General features: G+C 41.4%; 1 gene segment (V, D, J or C); it reads left to right on the forward strand.

Moving 5' to 3' along the window:
• The first annotated feature begins 9,961 nt into the window (after window positions 1-9,961).
• On the forward strand, window positions 9,962-10,491 carry LOC129407055 (immunoglobulin lambda variable 5-37-like). The segment is given in 2 exon segments: window positions 9,962-10,017; window positions 10,125-10,491. Coding segments are annotated over 2 exon segments (423 nt in total).
• The last annotated feature ends 13,016 nt before the right edge of the window (window positions 10,492-23,507 follow it).

Raw genomic sequence — 23,507 nt, forward strand, 5'->3', positions numbered from 1 at the left:
GGATATTGAACAGAACTAAAGAAATAGTAACAAGGATTAGTAAAGACTGAGTCAGAGTGATGGTACTAAGCAGTATTCGAAGGAAATGAGTTGAATCCTGGCAATATGTTGAATGATTTCCATTAAAAAAACAAAAGCAAAAATAAGAATTTGGTTTTACATGATGAAAAAGGATCTTTTAAAAGACTAAAAACACATAAACAAAACCACTTTGCTCTGAATAATTAAAATACACTAAACATTATCTTGAGATATCAGCAGGGGGCACTGTTGCTTTTGAAGAAAACAAGGCCTGTAGCATGCCCAGACTGAAGAAGTGCCAACAGGTGCTTCCTCCCAAGGGACTAAACCAGCTGAAAACCAACACAGACTCAGTGTTGCCTTAAAGACACAGTATTGGGGAGGGGATTTATGCTAAGTGACTCAGATTTGCAGCAAGAACCCACAACACAAACCCTTCCCCCTGGGTCAGAGGGACATAAAAGAGGCCCCAGAGTCCTGTGTCAGCTGTGTGGCCAGAATGTCCTTGAGAGTCTGCAGCATGAGCAGGACTCCTCTCCTCCTCGTCGTTCTTCTTGTCCTTACTCACTGCCCAGGTTCCTGGAGATTTCAGTGACCAAATTTTGGGGAATTTCTCTGACTTCTATTTTCATTCCTGACAGGCTTCTGTTTCCATTTCAGGGTCCAGTTCTCAGGCTGTGGTGACTCAGGAGCCTTCACTGGCCGTGAGCCCGGGAGGGACAGTCATTCTCACATGTGCTTCCAGCACTGGAGCCGTCACTGATGGTCACTATCCATACTGGTTCCAGCAGAAGTCTGGTCAAGCTCCCAGAACTATGATTTATGACACAAACAAAAAACACTCCTGGACTCCGGCCCGGTTCTCAGGTTCCATCCGTGGGAACAAAGCTGCCCTCACAATCTCGGGGGCCCAATCAGAGGATGAGGCTGAATACTACTGTTCGCTGGTATACAGTGGTGCTTTACACACTGACACATTTAGATGTGAAACCAGTACATAAACCTGCCCTTGTTACCTTGGGTCTATGAAGAATCTTGCTATGCAGTTGCTGTAAATCTCCATGCATTTAGATTTAAATTTTACTCAATTTTACTCAAGGAATATTTGAAATGTTCCTTGAATTTACACTAATTTTTAAATTTAAATTTTTATTCTTTATTATGACTCATGATTTACCAAGTTATTCATAATACAGTTATTTCAGGCATTCAATGTTCCAACACCAATCCCACCATCAGTGTGTCTTTCCCTCCACCAATGTGTCTAACCCACCACTCAAGCTTGCCCTCTTAACACGCACAAACTAATTTACTTCATATTGCTTATTACAAGAAAAGGATTTGCACTGGTGACCTGGTACAAGGAACCAATTCTAATACTACCTGTGGCTGATTATTATAGACACAAGCTACTGAATGATGGCCAAGAGACAGATTTATTCAGGACAAGTAATGATTACACAAAAACAAAAGAAATGCAGTACATGCAGAACAAAGGCATGTGGTAAGGCAGGTGAAAGCAAAGATTAATGAGAAGGAAAATGAATGGTTACATGGACTCCGTGTAGTTTCTGGTGAAATAAGTGCCCAGGGTCTCTAATGTCTCTACAAAGGAACAAAGCTTATACTCCTTCAAAGTTTTCATACACAAAGGAAACCCTCTTTCCCAAGCCCGGACAATGATAAATTACTAATCTTTAATTAATCTATACTGTTCCCCTGCAGGGAGTCTCTTGTCCCCTAGCCTGCCTGTCTTCCAAGGGGTCTCTCAGAGGAGGCGGACTTCAGTTTCCCTTCCCGCTCCGAGCAGAGGTCCTGTGACTGAAGGAAGACCTCCGGAGCCTAGCCACAGCCATGCTCAAGGCCCCTCTCCACAAGTTCGGATGAGCCTCACGCATGAAGGAACCAGCAGAGGAACCCAGGTGTGTGGGACTGGGGCTGAGACCTCCAAGTCTGCTCGGATTGGGACTGGGTCTCTTCTGCCCAGATTTCCCATTTTCCAGTAGCTAGGCGGTCACAGCCAGAGACTGCCCCTGGCACTGTGGACTCCCACCAACAGCCAACATCCAGAGACTATAAAACCAATCTCCCGGACATCTTGTAGCCTAGTTCTCCCTCTAGGAGAACCTGGAAAGCTACCGAGAGTTTCCTGCCCACATGGGAGAGTCTCGAAAGCTCCTCATGGTGTATTCATATGCCAAAACCAGTAACAATGATGGGTCTCATTCCCCTGATCCTGAAAGAGCCTCCAATGCGGCACTAAAGTGCCCTAATGTTTAACTATAAGTTAAGAGCTTGGTCTAAAACAAATTATGCCATGATCCCAAAGTAATAACTGGATTTGGACCCTGCTGGGGTTAGGAATGATTGATCCAGCCTGAGCACTGTAGTCTGAGTCTGTGGTGAGATGTCTCCAGGAGAGTCACCCTATAAGCCCAAAAGTGTCTATTACTGTGTCTATACAGAATGGTAAATATTAGAAGAATTAAAGATGCTAATTAAGTTGCAGGTCTAAGGAGAGGAGAAACACACCTAAACGCTGTTTTGCCCTCATGGGCTGCTGGTGGTCAAGAAGTCTGGAAAAAACATTTTTAATCATGCATCCTGTGGGGAGGCATGGTTGGGGAGGCGTGGTGAGAGGGTAAAAAAGAGCGGCTGCAGGGAGAAAGGGGGATTCTTGAGAGAAATGGATTGATGGATGGATGGATTGATGGATTGATTGAAGTAGACAGAGATAGAGCAGACAGATATAGCGGGAAGAAAGAATTGCATGGTTAGATAGAAACAGCAGAGAGATAAACGTAAAGAGAGAGAGAGGGTTGAAGAGAGCTGGGAGAGACAAGGGATTGAATAAATGGCAACTTGGCAACAGGTTGGCCATCATTTTTCCTTCATCTATCCAAGGAAACAGCCATCCCGGGTGGAGAAGCAGCTGGAGAGCACCAAATGCAGGCGGCGAGAGAGAGCTTAGAAATTTTGCTTAGAAAACTAATGATTCAGACTCTGACTCGTTCCCAGAATTATGAGTGTCTTTGCAGGTTCCCTCGCCCAGCCTGTGCTGACTCAGCCAAACCTCTCGGCATCTTCTGGGACAAAAGCCAGACTTATCTGCACCTGTTCATTGGATACAGTGTTGGAAACTACAGGGTTTGCTGCCAGCAGCAGAAGTCAGGAAGTCCTCCATGGTATCTCCTGAACTAGCACAGTGACCCACAAAAGGGCCCGGGCCCTGAGGTCCCTACTCGCTTTTCTGGATCCAAAGATGCCTTTGCTAATGCAGGAATTCTGCTCATCTCTGGGCTGCAGCCTGAGGATGAGGCTGACTCTTTTTCCTTGGCTGGCTGCAGTTGGAACTCTCACAGTGACACACACACAGGCAGGACAGTGGTTGAAAACCTTGAACGGTTCAGGAGCCAGATCTCTGACTCTTACCCAGTTTACATGTTCTGAATATGCACTACTTTGATTTGCAATTTGCTTTCAGATTATTCCCTCATATCTGAACTCTGGATCAAAATAAATATATGTATCTAATCAATCAATGTATGTATTGATTGATCTTCAGGAATCTCTATCTGATTTTATCACTTAGGACCCTGATGTTCTATAGGTTACAATCTGAGTATATTGCTATTATTAGCTGACTTTATTGTCTAGCCACCATTATTTTTTTCCACCCAGGTGAAAGGGATAAATAAATTCAAGTTTCTTGTTCTTTGTCTGAGCTCTTTCTTCTTCACGTCTCTGACACATCAGAGCTCATGCCTCTTCTTCTTCTGACAATTCCCAAAAAAGAATTTTCTCACTTCTTTGTGTATGTCCATGTCTTTGAATTTTTTGAGTTTGTCAAGAGAACTGATGAAGTCCAAGTTTCTTCTTCTGGTCCAAAATAAGCTCATTGGAAGCATCTTTGAGATGTTTATCAGTTTTCAGGTTCAGAATCTTAGTGGGCCTAACCTAGTCAACTGCAGTATGATTTCCTTGGAGAAACACTGTCATCAGTGAGATAATAAATAATTCTATAGGCCCACTCAGTCTAAGGTCTCTGAGGGAATGTCTCTCTGAGTGAAGATGGACTGTATGTTCTTTCTCACGCACATAATTTCTTCTGCTAACACTATATTTGTATTGTCCTGGGACTCTGAAGCTGGAGGACTTCTTATTTATTCCTTCAGAATCAGGGATCAACCTCTGGCTGACTCAGGGATCAACCTCTGCATCCTCACTGTCAGAATCTGCAGGAAGATGAATCTTCTTCAGCAAAACACACCAGTAGTAACTGTGTATTCGGGTTCCATTAATAATTCCTGTCTGGGAAGTGTTGTGAAAAGTTGCTTGCTGAGGTAAATTTGATCAAAGACATCTCAGGGCAGGGATTTCTTCCCTGTGTGCAACTCAACTATAAGAAAAGATGAGATTGTGAAGTTAACTGCTACATGGATGGATCCAGAGAGCAACATCCTGATTGAAGTAAGCAGAAGGACAGACACAAATGATCTCTCTCATGTGCAGATATAAAGAAACACAGTAGTGGAATACCTAATGGCCAAAGGCTACAGAAACTGGGAACTGGTCTTCAGTAGGAATCTAACCACAGGGTCTCTGGGAGAAGGGAGTACACTGGAGGGAAGTGGACACACCAGCTTGAATATTTTATTTATTTTTAAATTATTACGTTTTTGTTTTGGCAGCCTCACCTAAAAATGATCAGACCTTATTCCTAGCTTGGTGCTCAGGGATCACCTCTGATGGGGCCCAGGGGATCATATGGCGCCAGGTTCCAACCAGGTTGTCCACATGCAAGAGGAGTGCCCTACAAGTTGTACTATTTCTCAGTCATTGGAATGTTCTATAGAGCTTTACAATCATGGTGATTAATTAATTTTTCGTGGAGGGTTACATAGTTCTCAGGATTATGTCGGTTATACAATTCTCAAACACCCTTCCCTTCACCAGTGCCCATCTTCCATCACCAACCCCCCCAGTATACCTGCCGCCCCCTCCCACCTCCCCAGTCCCCACCCTTGTACATGATAAGTTTCACTTCGTTTATGCCTTATCTTGATTACATTCCATGTTTCAACACACAACTCACTACCGTTGTTGGGGTTTCCCCCAAAAAAGGAAAGCAGTCCTATTGCCAAGGAGGCATTTGATAGTTCTCTGTGTAAAACACAAAAATAAAAAGAAAGGGCGCGCAGGTGGCGAGGCAGGTGAAGGAAGGAAGAAGGCCAAACTGGTTGCTCGATCGGTTTATTTCATGTCCATCTCCATTCTCCTCTGATTCTCCTCCTGCTTCTTTCTCCCCCATCCTACTTCATTCTCTCTCTCTCTGCCTCTCTCCCGGCTCTCGGTCTCTCTCTCGATCTGTGGATCTGGCCTCCATGGATCTGGCCCCCGTGGATCTCGCCCCGTGGATCTGGCCCCCAACCCACTCTTACAGCCTAGTTAAATCTCCACAGCATGAGGGGGTTGGGGCATACACATAGGTGTGGTCAGCAATAGGGTAAGGTTCTTTTCCCTCAGGGGATGCTTCTCCTAGGACTTAATTCTCTTTCAGCAGGAGGATCCACCCAAGGGCAGAGTCCCATGAATGTGTTTCTCTTCTCCTCAGCCAGCAAACATATAAGAATTCATAATATTAATTACTTTGTATGGACACAATAAGAGATGCATTAAAGCTTATAGAATTGCTCTCCTGGGGCCATCTCAATCTCAGACTACAGTGCTCAGGCCAGATCAGTCTTTCCTATCCCTGGCAGGGTCCCAGTCTCATAATTACTATTGGATCATGACAGCATTTGTCTATGATCAAGCTCTTAACTTATAGTTAAGAATTAGGCACTTTGGCCAGGCCCATCTCGATGCCAGGGTAGCACATAACTCACCGCTTGCCCTGGATCCTTCCCGTCCCACGTCGGGGACCCTACTTTGGGGTGCTAGGAACTGAGGGCAACTGAGGCTTAAGTGGAGAAAGCAGATGCCCAGAAGGGAATAATATTCGAGGCCAATTAAGTCTTAGGTTATAAAAACATAATATTGTCTTCTTGTGTCTATACAAAAAAGACATAGCTTTAAAGTAAATTATTCAAAAGGCATAAAGAGGAGAGAAAGGCAATGTTATAATATTCAGTGTCCTAGAAAGTTCTGACCTTACCAATTAACAGAGTTTGATTAAGGGAAGAGCAGATAAACTGGTAGAAATGGTTACAGATAAACAAAGGAATGGGAGTGACTTGGAGCACTTTGATGGGTGTGACTGATAAACTAAGCTCCTAGTGGCAAGGGGGAAAGGACAAACCAATGATATCCAACAGTTCTTCACTGCTAAGAATATAGAGATATTAAGTCCCGCTGTTTGTTACATAACTTTTCTTTTTCCCCCTTGCCCCGCGCCACCGAGTTCACGCCTGTTTAGTAATCGCCACGCTGCCTGACAAGGGAAAAAAACCCGAAAAGGATGGTTATTTCCCGTCATCGGCAGGCGTGGGGCTCTGGCTTAGTTGATAGACTAGTAGAGTGTCTGCAAGCAGTTTCTGGAACCGAAGGTCTTGCGCTGGTTTCGGCTCCGGCTCGAGATTCCACCAGCGTCCCACTGTTCCATGTACATAATTTTTCCCCTTATATCCCATTCCCACGCCACCAGGTCTGTTTGCTTAATGGACATCACACTGTAGTTGACGACACGCCGCGTTTCTTCCCGAGAAAGAAGAAAATTTCTTCTCAGTCGGCGTGGGGATATAGCTTAGTTCAGTCTAGAGAGATGGCTACCACTTTGATTGCCTTCAATATTTCAGCAACAGACTTACTATTCTTGTTAGGATCTCCCACAAAAGTCCGACCCATTAAAAAGGGACATATTACATATTGCTGATGCTAAGATGACATTAGGTTTTGGGTTTCTGTATAAAGTCCAGGGAAAGTACAACCAGAAATAACATCACTACAAACTTTTACCCTTTTATGGTGCTCATAAGATGGAGAAGCCTAGAGAGAGGCTCGGCGTCTCCATTTTGCGCTCAGAAAAACCACGGATCCTGCGCTGTGCTCAGGAGGGAGGAGTTGAGAGAGAGAGAGGTTAAAAGAATTGTGGGATGCCCGGTTCCCACTGTTTCAGCGCACCGTGGGGTCTCTGGTCCCATGCCGGAATTAGTTCAGTGGGCTGCTTGGAGTCCAAGGGCGCTTCCTTGGGCTCTTCCATCATGCTCGCTCCACAGCAGGGTCCAAAAGGGCATTTAACATTTTTAAAAAATTTTATTTTCATAAGGTTGTTCACAATAATTGATTCCATCAATATTCAACACCAATCCCACCACCATTACACCTTCCCATCACCATGTTTTCGAATTTTCCCACCACCACTCAGGCCTGCCCCACAGGCAAATGCAAGATAATTTATTTTGTATTATTTGTTATGAGTAGTATCAATATCTATAAGATCCTATCTCACAGTATTTCTACAAAAGAGTTAAAAAAGAAGAATAATATGAGATGATGCATGGTCACCGTTTCCCAGAACTCTAAAACTTTAAATAAATGGGGTCCGGAGACATTCTGCAGTGAGCTGCTGGGTTCAGAGATTCATTTGTGAGTCTCTGGATCAGGGCCATTTATGAGCTTAAATGGCACCCAGAGGCAGTTTGTGGGTGTGACAGTCAGGACCCTTAAAGGGCAGGCAGATGGGAAAGGGTAGGCCAGTTCCCACCTCTTGAGGGCTGGAGTTTTCAGTTACTGGTCCCACATACCTGGGTTTTTCAGCAGATTTATTCTCTTGTGTGGGGGGGGGCCAAGCCAGGACAAGCCTATGAATATCTACCACAAGAGTGACAGGGATTGGGTTCTGGAGGTTTGCAGCTGCAGGGCTTCCTTTGGGGCAGGCGGAGAGAGGATGCCTGCTCCAGGCTCCGTAGTGAAATCAGCCTGGTGCAAAGTGTGGAAACAAATATGCCAAGAGCAGTTTGTGGACATGACAGCCAGGATCCTGGAAGGGTGGGGAGATGGGAATTAATTTTTTTTAACTAGCCTAAATCTATTTATTAATTAATTAATTTTTATTTATTTATTTTTGTTATTTATTTTATTGAATCACCATGTGGAAAGTTACAAAGTTCTCAGGTTTATATCTCATTTATACAATACTCAAACACCCATCCCTTTACCAGTGCCCATATTCCACCACCAAAAACCCCAGTATACCTCCCACCCCCCGCCCCCCACCCCCACCTGCGTAAGTGATAAATTTCACTTCATTTTCTGTTTACCTTGATTACATTCCATATTTCAACACAAAACTCACTATTGTTGTTGGAGTTTCCCCCCAAAAAAGACAGCCCTACTGCCAAGGAAGCATTTGATAATTAGTTTTCCATTACTGAGAATGAAGAGATACGAAATCCCGCTGTTCCAAGTACATAACTCTTTTTTTTTCTCCTTCCCTCGGCCCCAAGTTTGTGCCTGCTTAATAGTCCTCATAATATGGCGGGGGGGCAGGGGGGGAAAGTTGAGAAAGAAGGATATTTCCCCTCCTCGGCAGGCGTGGGGCTATGGCTTAGTTCAGTCTAGAGACATGAAACTAGCCTACATTTAATGGCTCTTTATAACATATAAAATTCATGCAGCTGGCCAAAGGAACAAATGCAAAAAAGAAGCACATTTCCATTCATACATTACCAAATTATACCATTCCCATCACTTATTTTATGCTATTTTCTAATACTTTCATAATAATGTGAAATAATAATGAAAATTAAGCTCATCTTTGTCTCGGCCATATCATGAAGTCTATCTATAGTATATGCATGAGTTTGTGTAATATGTGTGTGTGAGAGAGAGACAGAGAGAGAAGGAGAGCTAAGTCATAATCTCATGTGTAAATTTCTATTTTGGCCTTTCAGAATTTATTTGAATTTGATCATGAGTCAACTGTGAGAAATAATTTTATTCAAGTATTAATATGATATATCACTTTAAGATATGTAAACAAGGTCAAACATGTGTCATTGCAATGAATGCTAATTTGTCCTTTTAACCAATTTGTAAATCTTTCACTAGAATTTTAAAAAATATATTCATAACAGTTATATTAAAATATAACTTTTGCATAATTTTCTTAATTGAATAAATACTAGTAAGCTATATTTACCACTATTATAACTATATCACAAGAATTAGAATATTTTCCTTTTATGAAATGTATGTAGACTGCGCCATAGTAATAGAGCATTTGCCCTGCACATAAACACCCAGGAACTTCAAATAGTCCCAGGGTGATTCCTGAGTTCAGATCGTGGAGCAAACATTGAACACTGCCAGATGTGGGCCCAAATAGTAGATGAAGAAAATTTATGTGATGTGAAAAAAATTTTAAATTTAACATCTTGAAATTTTCTGAGAAAGTATCGAATTGTAAGCCATTCTATGGAATGCCTACATAATAACTTTTCATAGGTTGTGAAAAAAACTAATATTTTATTTGTTTTATTTCAAATGCAGCCAATTTTGTATTTTTCTAGATGAATATGCATTTCACTAACTCAATAATACAAAAAATCAGGGTTTTTTTTCTATTCTTTTCAAGTATAGCCAATAGAGGGAGCTGTGGAACTCCCTTCCTTTTTAGCACAGCTGCTAAGTGAGGGCCATTAACTCAGAGAAACCAGTCCTGGGGTTTGGGCCTGTGAACAATGAGTGGGATTCAGCTCTTGTGTACTCTGGGCTAGGACCTGTGTGTGTTCTCTGCAGGTGCTTCCTGCCAAAACACCCCTCAAAACTCTGTCCATTCTGTCTGGAGTGTGAGCTGAGCCCCACCAACATGAACAGTAGGAGATGGGCAGTTATTAGATTTAACTGATTTGTATGGACAGCTCCTCCTCTGGCAGAGGGAGACAAGTAGGTGTGGGGCAGCCAGTGCCCACTGTGGGATCAGAGGGTGGTGTGCACCATGGCCTGGACTGCTCTCCTGCTCACGCTCCTCTTTCACTGCACAGGTATGGCTAGGACTCAAGAGGCTGCCTGGTAGAACTTCCTCCTTGTTCATAGTATTGATGAGTTTAACCTGATTCTTGCCTGAAGATAATACAAGTCTTTCTTCGCAGGGTCCCTCTCCAGCCTGTGCTGACTCAGGAGCCCTCGGTCTCTGCATCTCCTGGAACAACAGCCAGACTCACCTGCACCCTCAGCAGTGGTTTCAGTGTTGGCAGCTATGCAGTACGCTGGTACCAGCAGAAGACTGGCAACTCTCCTAGGTTTCTGCTGTATTACTACACAAGTACACAGTTGGGATCTGGAGTTTCCAATCGCTTCTCTGGATCCAAAGACACCTCAGCCAATGCGGGACTCTTGCACATCTCTGGGCTGCAGCCTGAGGATGAGGCTGACTATTACTGTATGATTTATGACAGTGGTACTAATCACAGTGACACAGGCATAAGAGGAAGTGGTACAAAAACTTTCATCTGTTTTGAAACTTAAATAATGACCCTCTTCCAACATAAAGCTACTTTAGCATATAGCAATTTTATTTGGAAGTAATTTTTCTTTCATAATGACCTATCCAGCATTTTCTTATGCAATGTAGTTGAATTTAAAACTTCTAATGAACTTTCAATAACAATAAGAAACTCATGCAGAGGTCAAAATTTTACTCAGCTAATTAAATTTTAAAAGCCACTCACATCCCACCTCCATAACTGTGTAAGTTCCTCATCTACTGGACTTATTCCAGAGACTCAAACAAATCTCTAAAGAACTCACCTAGCCACACACACACAAAAGTCTCAAAAACCCATTCCTTACTGAGAGCTCTGGGAGGGGGATGGGTGGGCCAGCTCTTGCCAAACAAAACCCTTGCAGTCACTCCCCTAAAACCACATTCCAGTTAAAAATTGAACTCCAACCGGACAGCCCAGTTAAGAGCTCTTGAGTTTCTAGAGCATGCAACAGCAAAGGCATGTCCATCATCTACATCACTGATATGCCAGTAGTAGATGGATGGCATGTAAAGTAGAAACCAACCAATCTCCGCTAACAAAAACATTAACAATGAAGGTTAACTTCCAGCAACAGCTTAGTAAAAGCCTCACACAAGGATTTCATGTCTCGTGCTGAGATACAATTTTCACAAATATTGTTATGCAGAAATATAATTTTTTAAATCTTGAAGGTAGAAAGGATAGGTTTTTATTGTGCCTCTTTTTCAGAATTTTAAGTTTTCCTCTTTTTTTTTAATTAGTGAATCATTGTGAGGTACGGTTACATACTTATAAACTTTCGTGCTTGCATTTCAGTCATACAGTGATTGAGTACCCATCCCTCCGCCAGTGCCCTTTATAGAAATATTTTTTATCATTCTGTTAGGGATAAAAAACTTTATAAAGTAAATTATTGTCGGCCTGCTATGGGCACAGGCTTGAGGGGTGGTTGGGAAAATGGAGAAGGTGGTGGGAGGAAAGTGGTAATGATGGTGAGATGGGTGTTGAAATATTGAATACCTATATTCAATCATCATGAACAACTTTCTAAACCATGATGTGGGTGTCGGGGTGGGGGATGATCAAACTAGAACCAATTGGGCTGAATTTTAAAAGACTGGAGCAACAGCTTAGCACAGTAGGGCATTTGCTTTGCACTCGGCCAACCCGAGTTTGATTCCTCCGTCCCTCTCAGAGAGCCCAGCAAGCTACCGAGAGTATCCTGCTGACATGGCAGAGCCTGGCAAGTTACCCATCGTATATTCGATATGCCAAAAACAGTAACAAGTCTCACAATGGAGATGTTACTGGTGCCCGACAATGCTACAGTGCTATTTACATTGCAATTTAAGCCTGCATTGCTCAGATCACAAGCACCATAATAAACATAGAAATCCTTTTACAGCACTTAGAATATGTTTTTGTAGGCATTTGAGAATTGCTTTACATGACCATCCACCCCTCACCCTTACTGACAGTCCCCTGTGCTCAGGGCTATGTCATTTGCTTTGATCATAAAGATAAGGCACTCAGATATGAGAAGCTGTGCAGACTCAAATAAAAAAAAATCCAGAAAAGAAATGGTCTTGACTCATACTCTCAGGTACTGAAGCTTCCATTGCAAAGTCTGAACAGAGGGGGCTAGAGGGGGAAACTGGATTTGAGGTTCTGGGTCAACATTGATGTATTCCAGCAAAAGTGATAAACTCGGAGAGGGATGTGCTACTCTTATAGGCAACACCATTCAGGACCCAAAAGCGTTCCTCTGATTGTTTCCTTCTCCTTAAACTGGACTGTATCCTCTACTTCTTGATCCCTGCAAGCAGTTGACCAACAGTCCAAGATATTGATGCCGGCTGGCCACACATCAAGGATATCACTTAAGGTAACTTTATTTTTTTTAATTTTTTTATTGAATCACCATGTGGAGGGTTACATAGTTCTCAGGATTATGTCAGTTATATAATACTCAAACACCCTTCCCTTCACCAGTGCCCATCTTCCATCACCAACCCCCCCAGTATATCTGCCGCCCCCTCCCACCTCCCCAGTCCCCACCCTTGTACGTGATAAGTTTTACTTTGTTTATGCTTATCTCAATTGCATTCCATGTTTCAACACACAACTCACTACCGTTGCTGGGATTTCCCCCCAAGAAGAAAAAGACAGTCCTATTGCCAAGGAGGCATTTGATAGTTCTCCACTGCTAAGAATATAGAGATATTAAGTCCTGCTGTTTGTTACATAACTTTTCTTTTTCCCCCTTGCCCCGCACCACCGAGTTCATGCCTGTTTAGTAATCGCCACGCTGTCTGACAAAGGGAAAAAAAACCGAAGAGGATGGTTATTTCCCGTCATCAGCCAGCATGGGGCTCTGGCTTAGTTGATAGTCTAGTAGAGTGTCTGCAAGCAGTTTCTGGAACCAAAAATCTTGCGCTGGTATCGGCTCCGGCTCGAGATTCCACCAGTGTCCCGCTGTTCCATGTACATAACTTTTCCCCTTATATCCCATTCCCACACCACCAGGTCTGTTTGCTTAATGGACATCACACTATGTTTGACACCACGCCGCGTTTCTTCCCGAGAAAGAAGGATATTTCTTCTCAGCCGGCTTGGGGATATAGCTTAGTTCAGTCTAGAGAGATGGCTACCACTTTGATTGCCTTCAATATTTCAACAAAAGACTTACTATTCTTGTTTTGATCTCCCACAAAAGTCCGACCCATTAAGAAGGAACCATTTCATATTGCTGATACTAAGATGACATTAGGTTGCGCGGCCGCAGCAGCGGCCGCGCGGTTTTGGGTTTCTGTATAAAGACCAGGGAAAATTCTGCCTGAAATTCTATCACTACAATCTTTTTCCCTTTTATGGTGCTCATAAGATGGGAAAACCTAGAGAAATACCGGGCCCCCGCGCACTGGCGGAAGTGGGAAAGCTCCCTTGTCCTCCTCAGTCATACTGGGGCTGTGGGCACGGCGAAGTGGGGAAGCCCACGTGGCTGCACTCTCTTTAAGTGTCCGATGTGGGCGGAGACCGGTACTTCCCCGCCCTCGATCTCCCGCCAGCCGCGCCGCGCATTTGGGTGCGTCTCTCCATTTTGTGCTCAGAGAAGTGGGGTGGAGGCTGTGCTGTGCTCAGGAGAAGTTGAAGGAGAGAGAGAGAGAGAGAGAGAGAAAAAAGAGAGAGAGAAACGCCGGGCCCCCGCAAGGGGGGCCTGGCGGAAACGCTCAAATCACATACTGCAGGTTGCTGGTGGGCTGCTGGTGTCCAAAGCAGCTCCCTCATCTTCCTCTGTCATACTCGGGCTGCGGGCGCGGCGAAGTGGGGAAGCCCTCGTGGCTGCACTCTCTTTAAGTGTCCGATGTTAAGGTAACTTTATCCATAAAAGCTACATAGAAAGACATGATATAATATCTATATTTTTATTTACAGGAAACAATGACAACATTGGGGTTCCTAAAAGAAGCTCCAAAGGTAAACCCTAAATTTGCTGGATTTGATTTACTCTCATGGTTCCAGGTCTAATTGTCTTATCCTGAAATAATGAACCTCTTGTTCGTTCCTTTGAGGACAAGGATGAGCATTCTTGTCAGGTCAGTGACTATAGTGTCCATACCACCAAGAGTTCCTGCTCCTGATGTATAGACTCAAATCTGCTATCTGTTCATTTCTGTACGTTCCTCTATCTCTTCCTGTGTCCCCACATGCTTCCTCTCCTGTCTTCCTCTAACACATTCTAAAAATAAAGAATGAGTTCAGTAGAAATATCTAGTTGGTCACACACATAAATATCTACAATTTTATTTCTAGGGCTAAAATAGCTGCAACCATATGGTGATGTGGATGAGATGGGGCGACAAGAAGTGAAGAAGTCCTTTCATGTCACCCAGGTATCTAGTTCCACTTTGTCCTCACCTCATACGTGATGCTCTTTATGAGCCAGGACTTGCCTGTTGTTCCTGAGACCTAAAGCTTTAGGAAATTTATATTCATATTCATTTTCCTTAAATCATTTCAACTCTCTGGCTCATGCTTGCTGTGAAGAAACATTGTTATGCTTTGGTAATTGTACGTTTAGAGTTTATAGTTACAAATTGTATTGTGATAAATAAACTAGTAGAGACTTATTCCTAGAAACCCTTGTTCTTCTTCAGGGTCAGTGTTTGCAGTATTTACTAGTACAGTGAGGCAAATCCAAAAGTTTTAAATAATAGGACATACCTTGTCAAGTGGTAGAGGAAAATGAAAATATAAGGGGGTGAAAAGGGAGATAGTTTAGGGGTCAGTTGTGTGATTTGCTTTACAAGGCTGCTGTTGATCCCCAGTTTGATCTGTAGTCCCTACCAGGTTAGGGATAACCCTGGGAGGTTGCCCTGGTGGCCCCCTACACTGTTGCACCAGAGCAGAGCAAAAGGGTCATAACATTGAACATTGGCCTCAATTGGCACATTATCAAGGATTGTGTAGACTAGGTCCTCTGAGCACTACTTTGGAGGCTCTCACCACACAAAATGGGCACCTTCCAGAATAATATTTTTGGCTTGGATGTGGGCCATACCCTGAGGTCTCAGGAGCTATTCTTCCTTCTGTTCTCAGGAGTAATGCTAGTGGTTCTAGGGGACCACAGGCAGTACTAGAGATCAAATAAAGTCAGCCACGTGCAAGCAAGCACTTTAGCTCTTTAAGTTTCTGCTGTCCATGAAATTCTGTATCATTCCTTCATCTGAGCAATAATATTATTTGCCAGTCGAATAGCCCAAAACAGGAATAAGCCCCATTCTGAGACTGCTCAATGCACTTCTTAAATTTCTTTTTGTTGGGAATCTGAGTTATCAAATCTAGATATTCTTCCAAATGTTCTTGTACTTATGTGGTGGGGACAGTGGTTTATAAAATTATCTTCTCCAAAGAGCATAGATTCTGGACATTGCCTGGGTATATCCCCAGCAGAACTTCCCTAACACTATCCTTAACATTGTCTCTGCAGACATTTCAATAAACAGTCCTTTCAAATCCTACCAGACTGCATCAATTCTAAAGCTGCAATCCCAGGTTTTTTGAGATGTTGAGGACATTGACTACCAAGTCTGAAGAAAGTACTAGGGAGGTCCAGCAGGTAGACATGGTTCTAATGCTATTATCTTGATGGAAAAATCACACATAGGAACACATCTAGTAAGGCAAAAGAAGAACTCTAATCAACCTTGCTTCTAGTTAAGAATTGCAATCTGTAAACATCTCAGATCCATAATCGTAGCTTTCATAGCATACATTAATTACCACAAGGCCAAACACAACTCACCACATTTTCAGTTTCTCCTACCTACTAAGACATTCTCTGCTCTTTCCCCATTCTCCAATGACATCAATTTCAGATGTCTAGTCCTTTTGAAAGTCTATGTTATATGCCATCATTTTTAGTTGTAAATTTATGGAGGAGGAGAGGTTGGTGTCTATAATATCTGCCATCTATCTTGACTCTCAATGGTTAAATTTCTACAAACTTCTGAAGCTAGAGTAATATAAGTGTAGTTCAATGCAACCAGAGACCAAAGAGAAATTTTTATCTATATAATAAAAATAAATAAAAACTAAAGATTTGTAAATAAATAAGAGTCCAATTCCATGAATTAAAACTACAAAAGACAGCTGCAAAACTGAAACAGGCTTAACTAAGAAGATTAGGTACTGGTATAAAGAAAACGACAAAACGCTACTCCAAGAAATACAGGAGAACATGAGGAAATGGAGACACATCCCCTACTCATGGACTGGGAGAATTAACATTGTCAAAACTACAATATTTTCCAGGCATGGCATAGATTTAATACCACCCCTATTAGAATACCCATAGTATTCTTTTTCAAAGAAATAAACTAAACACTCCTGAGATTCATATGGAACACTATACCCCTACAAATAGAGAAAGAAATCTTTGGAAAAATGAATAAGATAGGTATCAACGTCCCCCAATTCAAACTGTAATACAAAGCAGAAGTAATTAAAACATCATGGTATTGGAATAAAGACAGACCTGTAGACCAATGGAATAGAGATGAATATCTTGACACGAGTCCTCAAATACGTGATCATTTAATATTTGATAAGGGAACAAGAAATATGAAGTGGAGCAAGGAAAGCCTATTCAACAAGTGTGCTGGAAAAACTGGGCAGTTACATGTAAAACATGAACTTAGACCTCGTTCTAAGCATGCAAAAAAGTCATATTAAAATGAATTAAATATCTCAACATAAAACCTAAATCCATAAGACACATGGAAGAAAATGTAGGCAAAAACATCCATGACATTAAAGTGAAAGGCACTTCAAAGAGGGTATTCCGGAGATATCAGTGGTGAGGAATGTGCACTGGTGGAGGAATGGGTGTTTGATCAGTATGTGATTGTAATCCAAACATGAAAGCTTGTAACTGTCTCATGGTGATTCAATAAAATTTTAAAAAAAAAGATAAAACACCACTGACTAAGCTAGTAGAAGCAAAGAGAAACATATGGTACTATAGGAAGCTAAGAAGTTTCTGCGCCTCCAAAGAAACAGTGACCATGATACACAGACAGCCCACAGATAGGGGAAAATTATTTATCCAGTACCCATCTGATAATGGATTAATGTCCAAGCTATATAAGATACTAATAGATCTTTACAAGGAAAAAACATCCAAGCCCATCAAAAATGGGGAGAAAAAATGAATAGAAACTTCCTCAGAGAAGAAATATAATTGGCCAAAAGACACATGAAAAAATGCTCTATATTGCTAATCATCAGGGAGATGCAGATCCAAACAATGATGAGATATCACCTCACACCACAGAGGCTGGAATACATCAAAAATAAACACTGGCACAGATGCAGGAGAATGTATACTCTCCTTCATTGTTGTTGGGAGTGCTGAACTGCTGTAGCCTTGGAGGAAAATAATATGGATATTCCTCATATAACTATAAATTGAGCAGCCATTTGACTCAGCGCTATTACTTCTGGTAATATACCCTGGGGGACTAAAACCACACAGCAGAAACCCAACTGCACTCCTATGTTCCTTGCAGCACTATTCACAATAGCCAGAATCTGTAAAAAACCTGAGTGCCTGACAACAGAAAAATGGATAAAGAAACTATGGCACATCTACACAATAGAATACTGCACAGCTATTAGGAAAAATGAAGATATGAAATTTGCTTATAAACTGATAGATATGGAGAGTCTTATGTAAATGAAATAATTGAGAAAGAGAGAGATAGATGTAGAATGACTGCGTTCATTTTGGGGATGAAGTTAATAACAAAGGCCAGAGAAGACTGGGACCAGGAGTACTAGTCAATGATTCAATGATTGGTAGCTTGTCACAATGGTGTTTGGGCAGCAAAGAGCAGTTAGGATAGAGAAGAGACCAGTGTAACAATAAACAATAGTAGTTGGAAATGAACATTTTGGACAGGAACTGGGTTTTGAAATTAGGTAAAGGAATATACCTGATAATGTTTCAGTATCTGTATTGCTAACCATAAGACCCACATGGGGGGAGAGAGAGAAAGAGAGAAAGAGAGGGAGAGAGAGAGAAGAGAGAGAGAGGGAAGAGAGGGAGAGAGAGAGAGAGGGAGAGAGAGAGAGAAAGAGGGAGAGAGAGAAAATTCCTTCCATAGAGGCTGGTAGGGTGGGATATGAGGGAGCTGGAGGGAAACTGGGGACATCGGTAGTGGTAAATGCACACTGGTGAGAAAAGGATGTTGCAACAGTGTGAAAGAATTTCATAATTGGTTATCTCACGTGATTTATGAAGAACTTTAAAATTGTTTATCTCATGCGATTCAATTAAAAAATTAAAAATAAATTTTAGAGGGGCCAGAGAGATAGTACAGAGGGCAAGGCACTTGCTTTGCATGCCACCAATCTGGATTCAATCTCCAACATCCAATATTATCCCTTCAGCACTTCCAGGAGTGATTCCCTGAGTGCAGAAAAGGAGTAATCTCTGAGCACTGCTGGATGTGGCTCAAAAACAAAACAGCAATAGAGATACAGTACTTGAGTGGTGGCTGTTGTGTAGTGACATATACTCTGAAGAACGCAAAACTGTAAATCTAATAGCATAGACACACTTGTGTAATCTAAAGCTATCTCAGTGAAAAGGAAACTTTAAAAAGTGAGGTTAGATCTTAGAGCACGTCATCCACTACATGAAAGGTTCTTCCATATCAGATAGAGATTCTGTCTGTAAACCTCCCTCAGTGAAATCTCTTGCATTTGAGTCAGAAGAAACTGTCATCAAGAACACATAACCACTCCACTCCCCGCCCCTTTTAAGAAGCATCTTCTGGGTGAAACCAAGTTAAAAGTATCACTCCTCATCCAGAGTTTGAGAGAAATCTCAATTTGACAAACAAAAGGCAGATAAACATATCAATACTAAGAGATCTACTTAGGTGTTGAAATTCTGTGACAAATGATGTTTTTATTGTTTCTCTGATTCACAGGTACTCAGGGCTTAGTCCAGTCTCTGTGCTCTTGGGTCACTCCTGAGGGTGCTCAGGGAACCATATGTGGTGCTAGTGATGGAACTAGGGTTGTTCACATATAAGGCAAACCCCTTAATCCCTGTACTAGCTCTCAGGCATAAGTGGAAAAATTTTAAAGCAGCAAACATAATATCACTTCAATGAACAATTATGGGTATTTTGTAAAATAAATGAACAAGGATAAAATGCAAAAAATGTAGTAATAACAATACAAACAAAAGGCACATATATATGTATATGCATACATATTACATATTACAGTATAGGAATCAAAACAGTACAGGAACTCAGAGAAGTAAACAGATGAACTTGATGTTAAAGAGTAGTTTATTTAACAAAACTAAGAAATATGATACCAACAACAATTAGCAGAGACAAAGAAAAAATAATGGGTGTCATTTAGCATGGTAAATAAGGTGAACCATTAAAACTTGTTTCAAAGATAATGGGCCTGAGCAATATAGTGGGCAAGCTACCTGCCTTGCATGCAGCTGACATGGGTTTTATCAGCAGCACCTAACCCATATTTGATCCCTCGAGCCCCGCCAGAGCTGGGAGTAAGCTTGGAGCACCACTGGGAATAGCCCCCAAAGCAAGTCAAAACAAAAATAAAATAAAGTAATTTTAAAAGTAAATACTGAATTGAAAAGTGCCTTTTGACATGAAAAACAATCACCACTGTTAATTTATTTATCCATTTTTTAGTTTGGAGGCCACACCAGCAGTGCTCAGGGATTCCTTCTGACTCTGGACTCAGAGATCACTCCTAGCTGTGCACAAGGGAACCATATGGCATGCTGGGGGTTGAACCCAGGTCTGCTGCATGCAAGGCAAGCACCCACCTGCTCTCCTATCACTATGGCCTGCCACAGTTAATTATTATCAAGAGAATGTCTCCAGAGGGTCTATGAATAAGGTTGAGGAGAACAAATCCTGCTGCCAATTCAGGCTGACTGTGCCCAAATTGCACACATACCCACTGGCTTGAATTAGAGGTCACCACAGGTGCTTCCTCCCAGAGGACTCACTCTGCCACCTCAGGCATCACAGCAAAACTAGGTCAGAATTAAAGATGTAGACCTGGGGGGAGGGAGCATACTAAAGGACTCCAATTTGCAACAAGTGCATCCAAACACAAATCCTTACCCCAGGGTGTTGAGAAAGATAAAAGAGGCAGCAGAATAGTTCAATGTTAGTTATCAGGTCCAAATATCCAAAGAAACTCACAATTGTTAGAAAAGGCAAACAATAAACATCAATACATTGTTCATTTAGGTACTGACATCACAAGGCGAATTTTTAAACATTTTAGGCACCTTGACTTACAATACTGCTAATGATAGGGACTCATGCATACAATATTATACCACCACACACTCAAGCCACTATCTCTACCTGCATCAGGGTAAGTTCAATACTCTAGTCCAGACTTTAGATTCTGTTACCTTCAGTCACATGGAAAATATTTTCAATGCATCAATCATGGTGTCTGTCTGATAAGTAATTATAGACTCTTTAAGGAGAAAAAGCCAAATGTCATAAGCTAGGACAATAAATTACCAACCCGGAATTTTAAATCTTTAAAATTGCAAAAGATTATATATGTATATATGTATATATATATATATATATATATATATATATATTACTGTCACTGTCCCTGTCATCCCCTTGCTCATCGATTTGCTCGAGCGGGCACCAGTAACATCACCATGTGAGACTTGTTGTTACTGTTTTTGGCAAATCAAATACACTATGGGTAGCATTCTTTTAATGATTTTTCAAATATTTGCTGACATGCTGACTTTTGAATACACCTAAGGTGAACTTTATTTTCCCCCATAAATTTCTATCATCACAATCCCCTGAATGTCCAAATCTTGCAAACAGCTCAATTATCTTATATTCTGTAAGAGTTGACCCAACACATTTTTCCTTCTGTAGAAGATTTCTGGGTTTCCTAGCATGTTGAATATTTATCCCTACAACTGTCATAGAAAGGGACTCCTGGGAGTGAGATACCACATGAACACTGGAATGCAAAATACTCAATTCAGCAAAAACTAAGGTGAGAAAATTAAAAAGGTGGATCTGTCACTCTTGGTTTCAAAAGAGATTATTAAGGTACACTTTGTAATGTGGTGTCAGGCCACCATTTAAATACACATGTAGATCATAGGCACAGGAATAAGAGGTCAGAAAATCACCCAAACACTTATATTCAAGTGATCAAGAAAACACAATGGGGAGTGGGAGTGGGATATTATCTTCAACAAATAATGTTACAGAAATTCATATAAACATTGAAGGAAACTGAATTCTGTCTTAAGTCACATAAGAGAAAAAATCAAAATTATTTAATTATTTAAGCATTAGATCTTAACAAAAGAGAGATTCTAGAAAACAAAATCCTCATAACAATTATCTTAGTAATAATTTTTTAGATATGATGCCACCACTTGAATCAATGAATCCCAAAATTACCAGTGGGACTATATTATGATAAAATATTGCTGGGACTGGAGTGAGCGCTCAGAAGACTGAGACCACACAAAGAATGTTTTGCATTTGGGAGGCCAGGGATCAATCCTTGTCACTGCATGATCCCCTAGAAACTCTGGGAACAGCCTCCAAACTTACCAGTAGCCCCTAAACATCACCATGTGTGGTCTCCGGGTACAACAAACAAGTTTCTGCACTAAAGACTGAAACATTTAACAGGAAGCAGAGACAATCTAGGGAATGGGAGAAGACATTTGCAAGTCACATATCAGAATAGTGAAGACTGTTAAAAATACAGAATTGGAACATAGGGCACAACGTCATGATCAGAGAGGAGTATGTTTGAGAGACAGCACCTGAGTGCTAACTACCAAAGACCCCAGAGAACATGCTGGAAAAATCTCTTCTGAGGAAACCCAGTGGAATACAGAGAATACAACCCAGGTCAAGTCATGAGGAGGACACTAAGAGGTGACCTGTTTTGACCCTGAGCAAGGGGAACAGTGCACAGGGCAGTAGTAAAGTAGATACACTGTTTCAGGCCTGGATTTCATTAAAAGGCATAAATATTTAATTAGAATCATTTTTGTATAAGGCAAGACGTATAGTGATAATGATGAGAAATGAAAGAAAGCCAATGCATATTTCATTAATCTTATGTGCATTGGCTTTCATTTCTCATCATTATCACTACACGTCTTGCCTTATTAAAAATGTACTTACAGTTTGGAATTACAAAGTAGATCATGTTTTTCCTTCAGGATATGATTAAAGTTAACGTGAGTTAACTTCACCAGTTCTGGAAAGCAGTAACATATCTACCTATTTCGTTACCTCTAAAATACACCTTGGTCCTCTCCATTCCTTCAGACCCATAGATAATATTAGTGGACATGGTAATAAAAGTGTTCTGTTGATCAACCCAAAGAGCCTAGACACTGTATTTCTGCCTATTTTTGCTTGTTTGTTTTTCTTATCAATAGAAATTTTTATTTCTTATTTTAATATGCCACTTTGGGGGATAAATCCCATTTTATAGTGTTTTGTGTCTTCTCAAAAAAAATCTGAAGATAAATTGGAGTAACCCCATATAAGTATATTTTCTTAGAACAAATGGGAGTTGTGATGTCTTATACGTTAGTGAAACTCTGTGAGTCATATCTTCAGCTCTAGTCCTCCCACCTTAGCCCTGTTCAATCACACCCAGATACTTGTTCTGAGATTTCCTAATTGGACCTGTGCTGGAGGAGACGAGTTTGAAAGTACTCACAGAGCAGCGAGTTTACTGAAGTGGCCCGAGAGTTCAAAAAGATGAAAATTATAGATTACTGACTGGGTAAGAAAGTTCTCCCAAAAATTATCTTTCAGCTCCAAGATTTTCTAGAGAAAAATATAGGACTGAGGTCTCCACATGGGGGTAGATATAGTTGACGTATATCAACCCACATCACTCAGTATCTGTCACTCTATAGTCACTGTCTGTGTGAGGTCTCACTATCTGCCTCTTTCAAGGTCTCCTTCAGGAGATATCAGAGTTACACTGGGAAATAAAGAGAAATGAAACTGATTTGCATGAAGTGCCTTCTTCTCTGGGACTCTGGGACATGAAAAGATCCCAGGACACCAGACACAAACCAGAAAACTAAGAAGACCACATCTATCAGTATCTCCATTATATTATAGAGAGCATTTACTCAGCTTTCCCTCAAATGGTTTAATCAGGCAAGTGGATTCTATATCCTTGGGGTCTCGGGGTATTCTGTTTTAGATACATATTCTCAGACTGTGGTAACCTTGGAGTCATCACTGTATATAGGACACCTGTTCTCTTATCAGAGGGTGAGTGAGAAGTATAGGTAGGGAACGGAGACACAAAACTTTGGTTCAGTCTTTCCTGTTCTAAGAAAAATTTATTCTTGTTTAGAGGTTGGTCTCCAACACATCCAAATGGCGCCTTTGTTCCTCAAGCCTCCAG

The sequence above is a fragment of the Sorex araneus genome, chromosome 9 (assembly GCF_027595985.1).
Source record: "Sorex araneus isolate mSorAra2 chromosome 9, mSorAra2.pri, whole genome shotgun sequence".
Taxonomy (NCBI): Eukaryota; Metazoa; Chordata; class Mammalia; order Eulipotyphla; family Soricidae; genus Sorex; species Sorex araneus.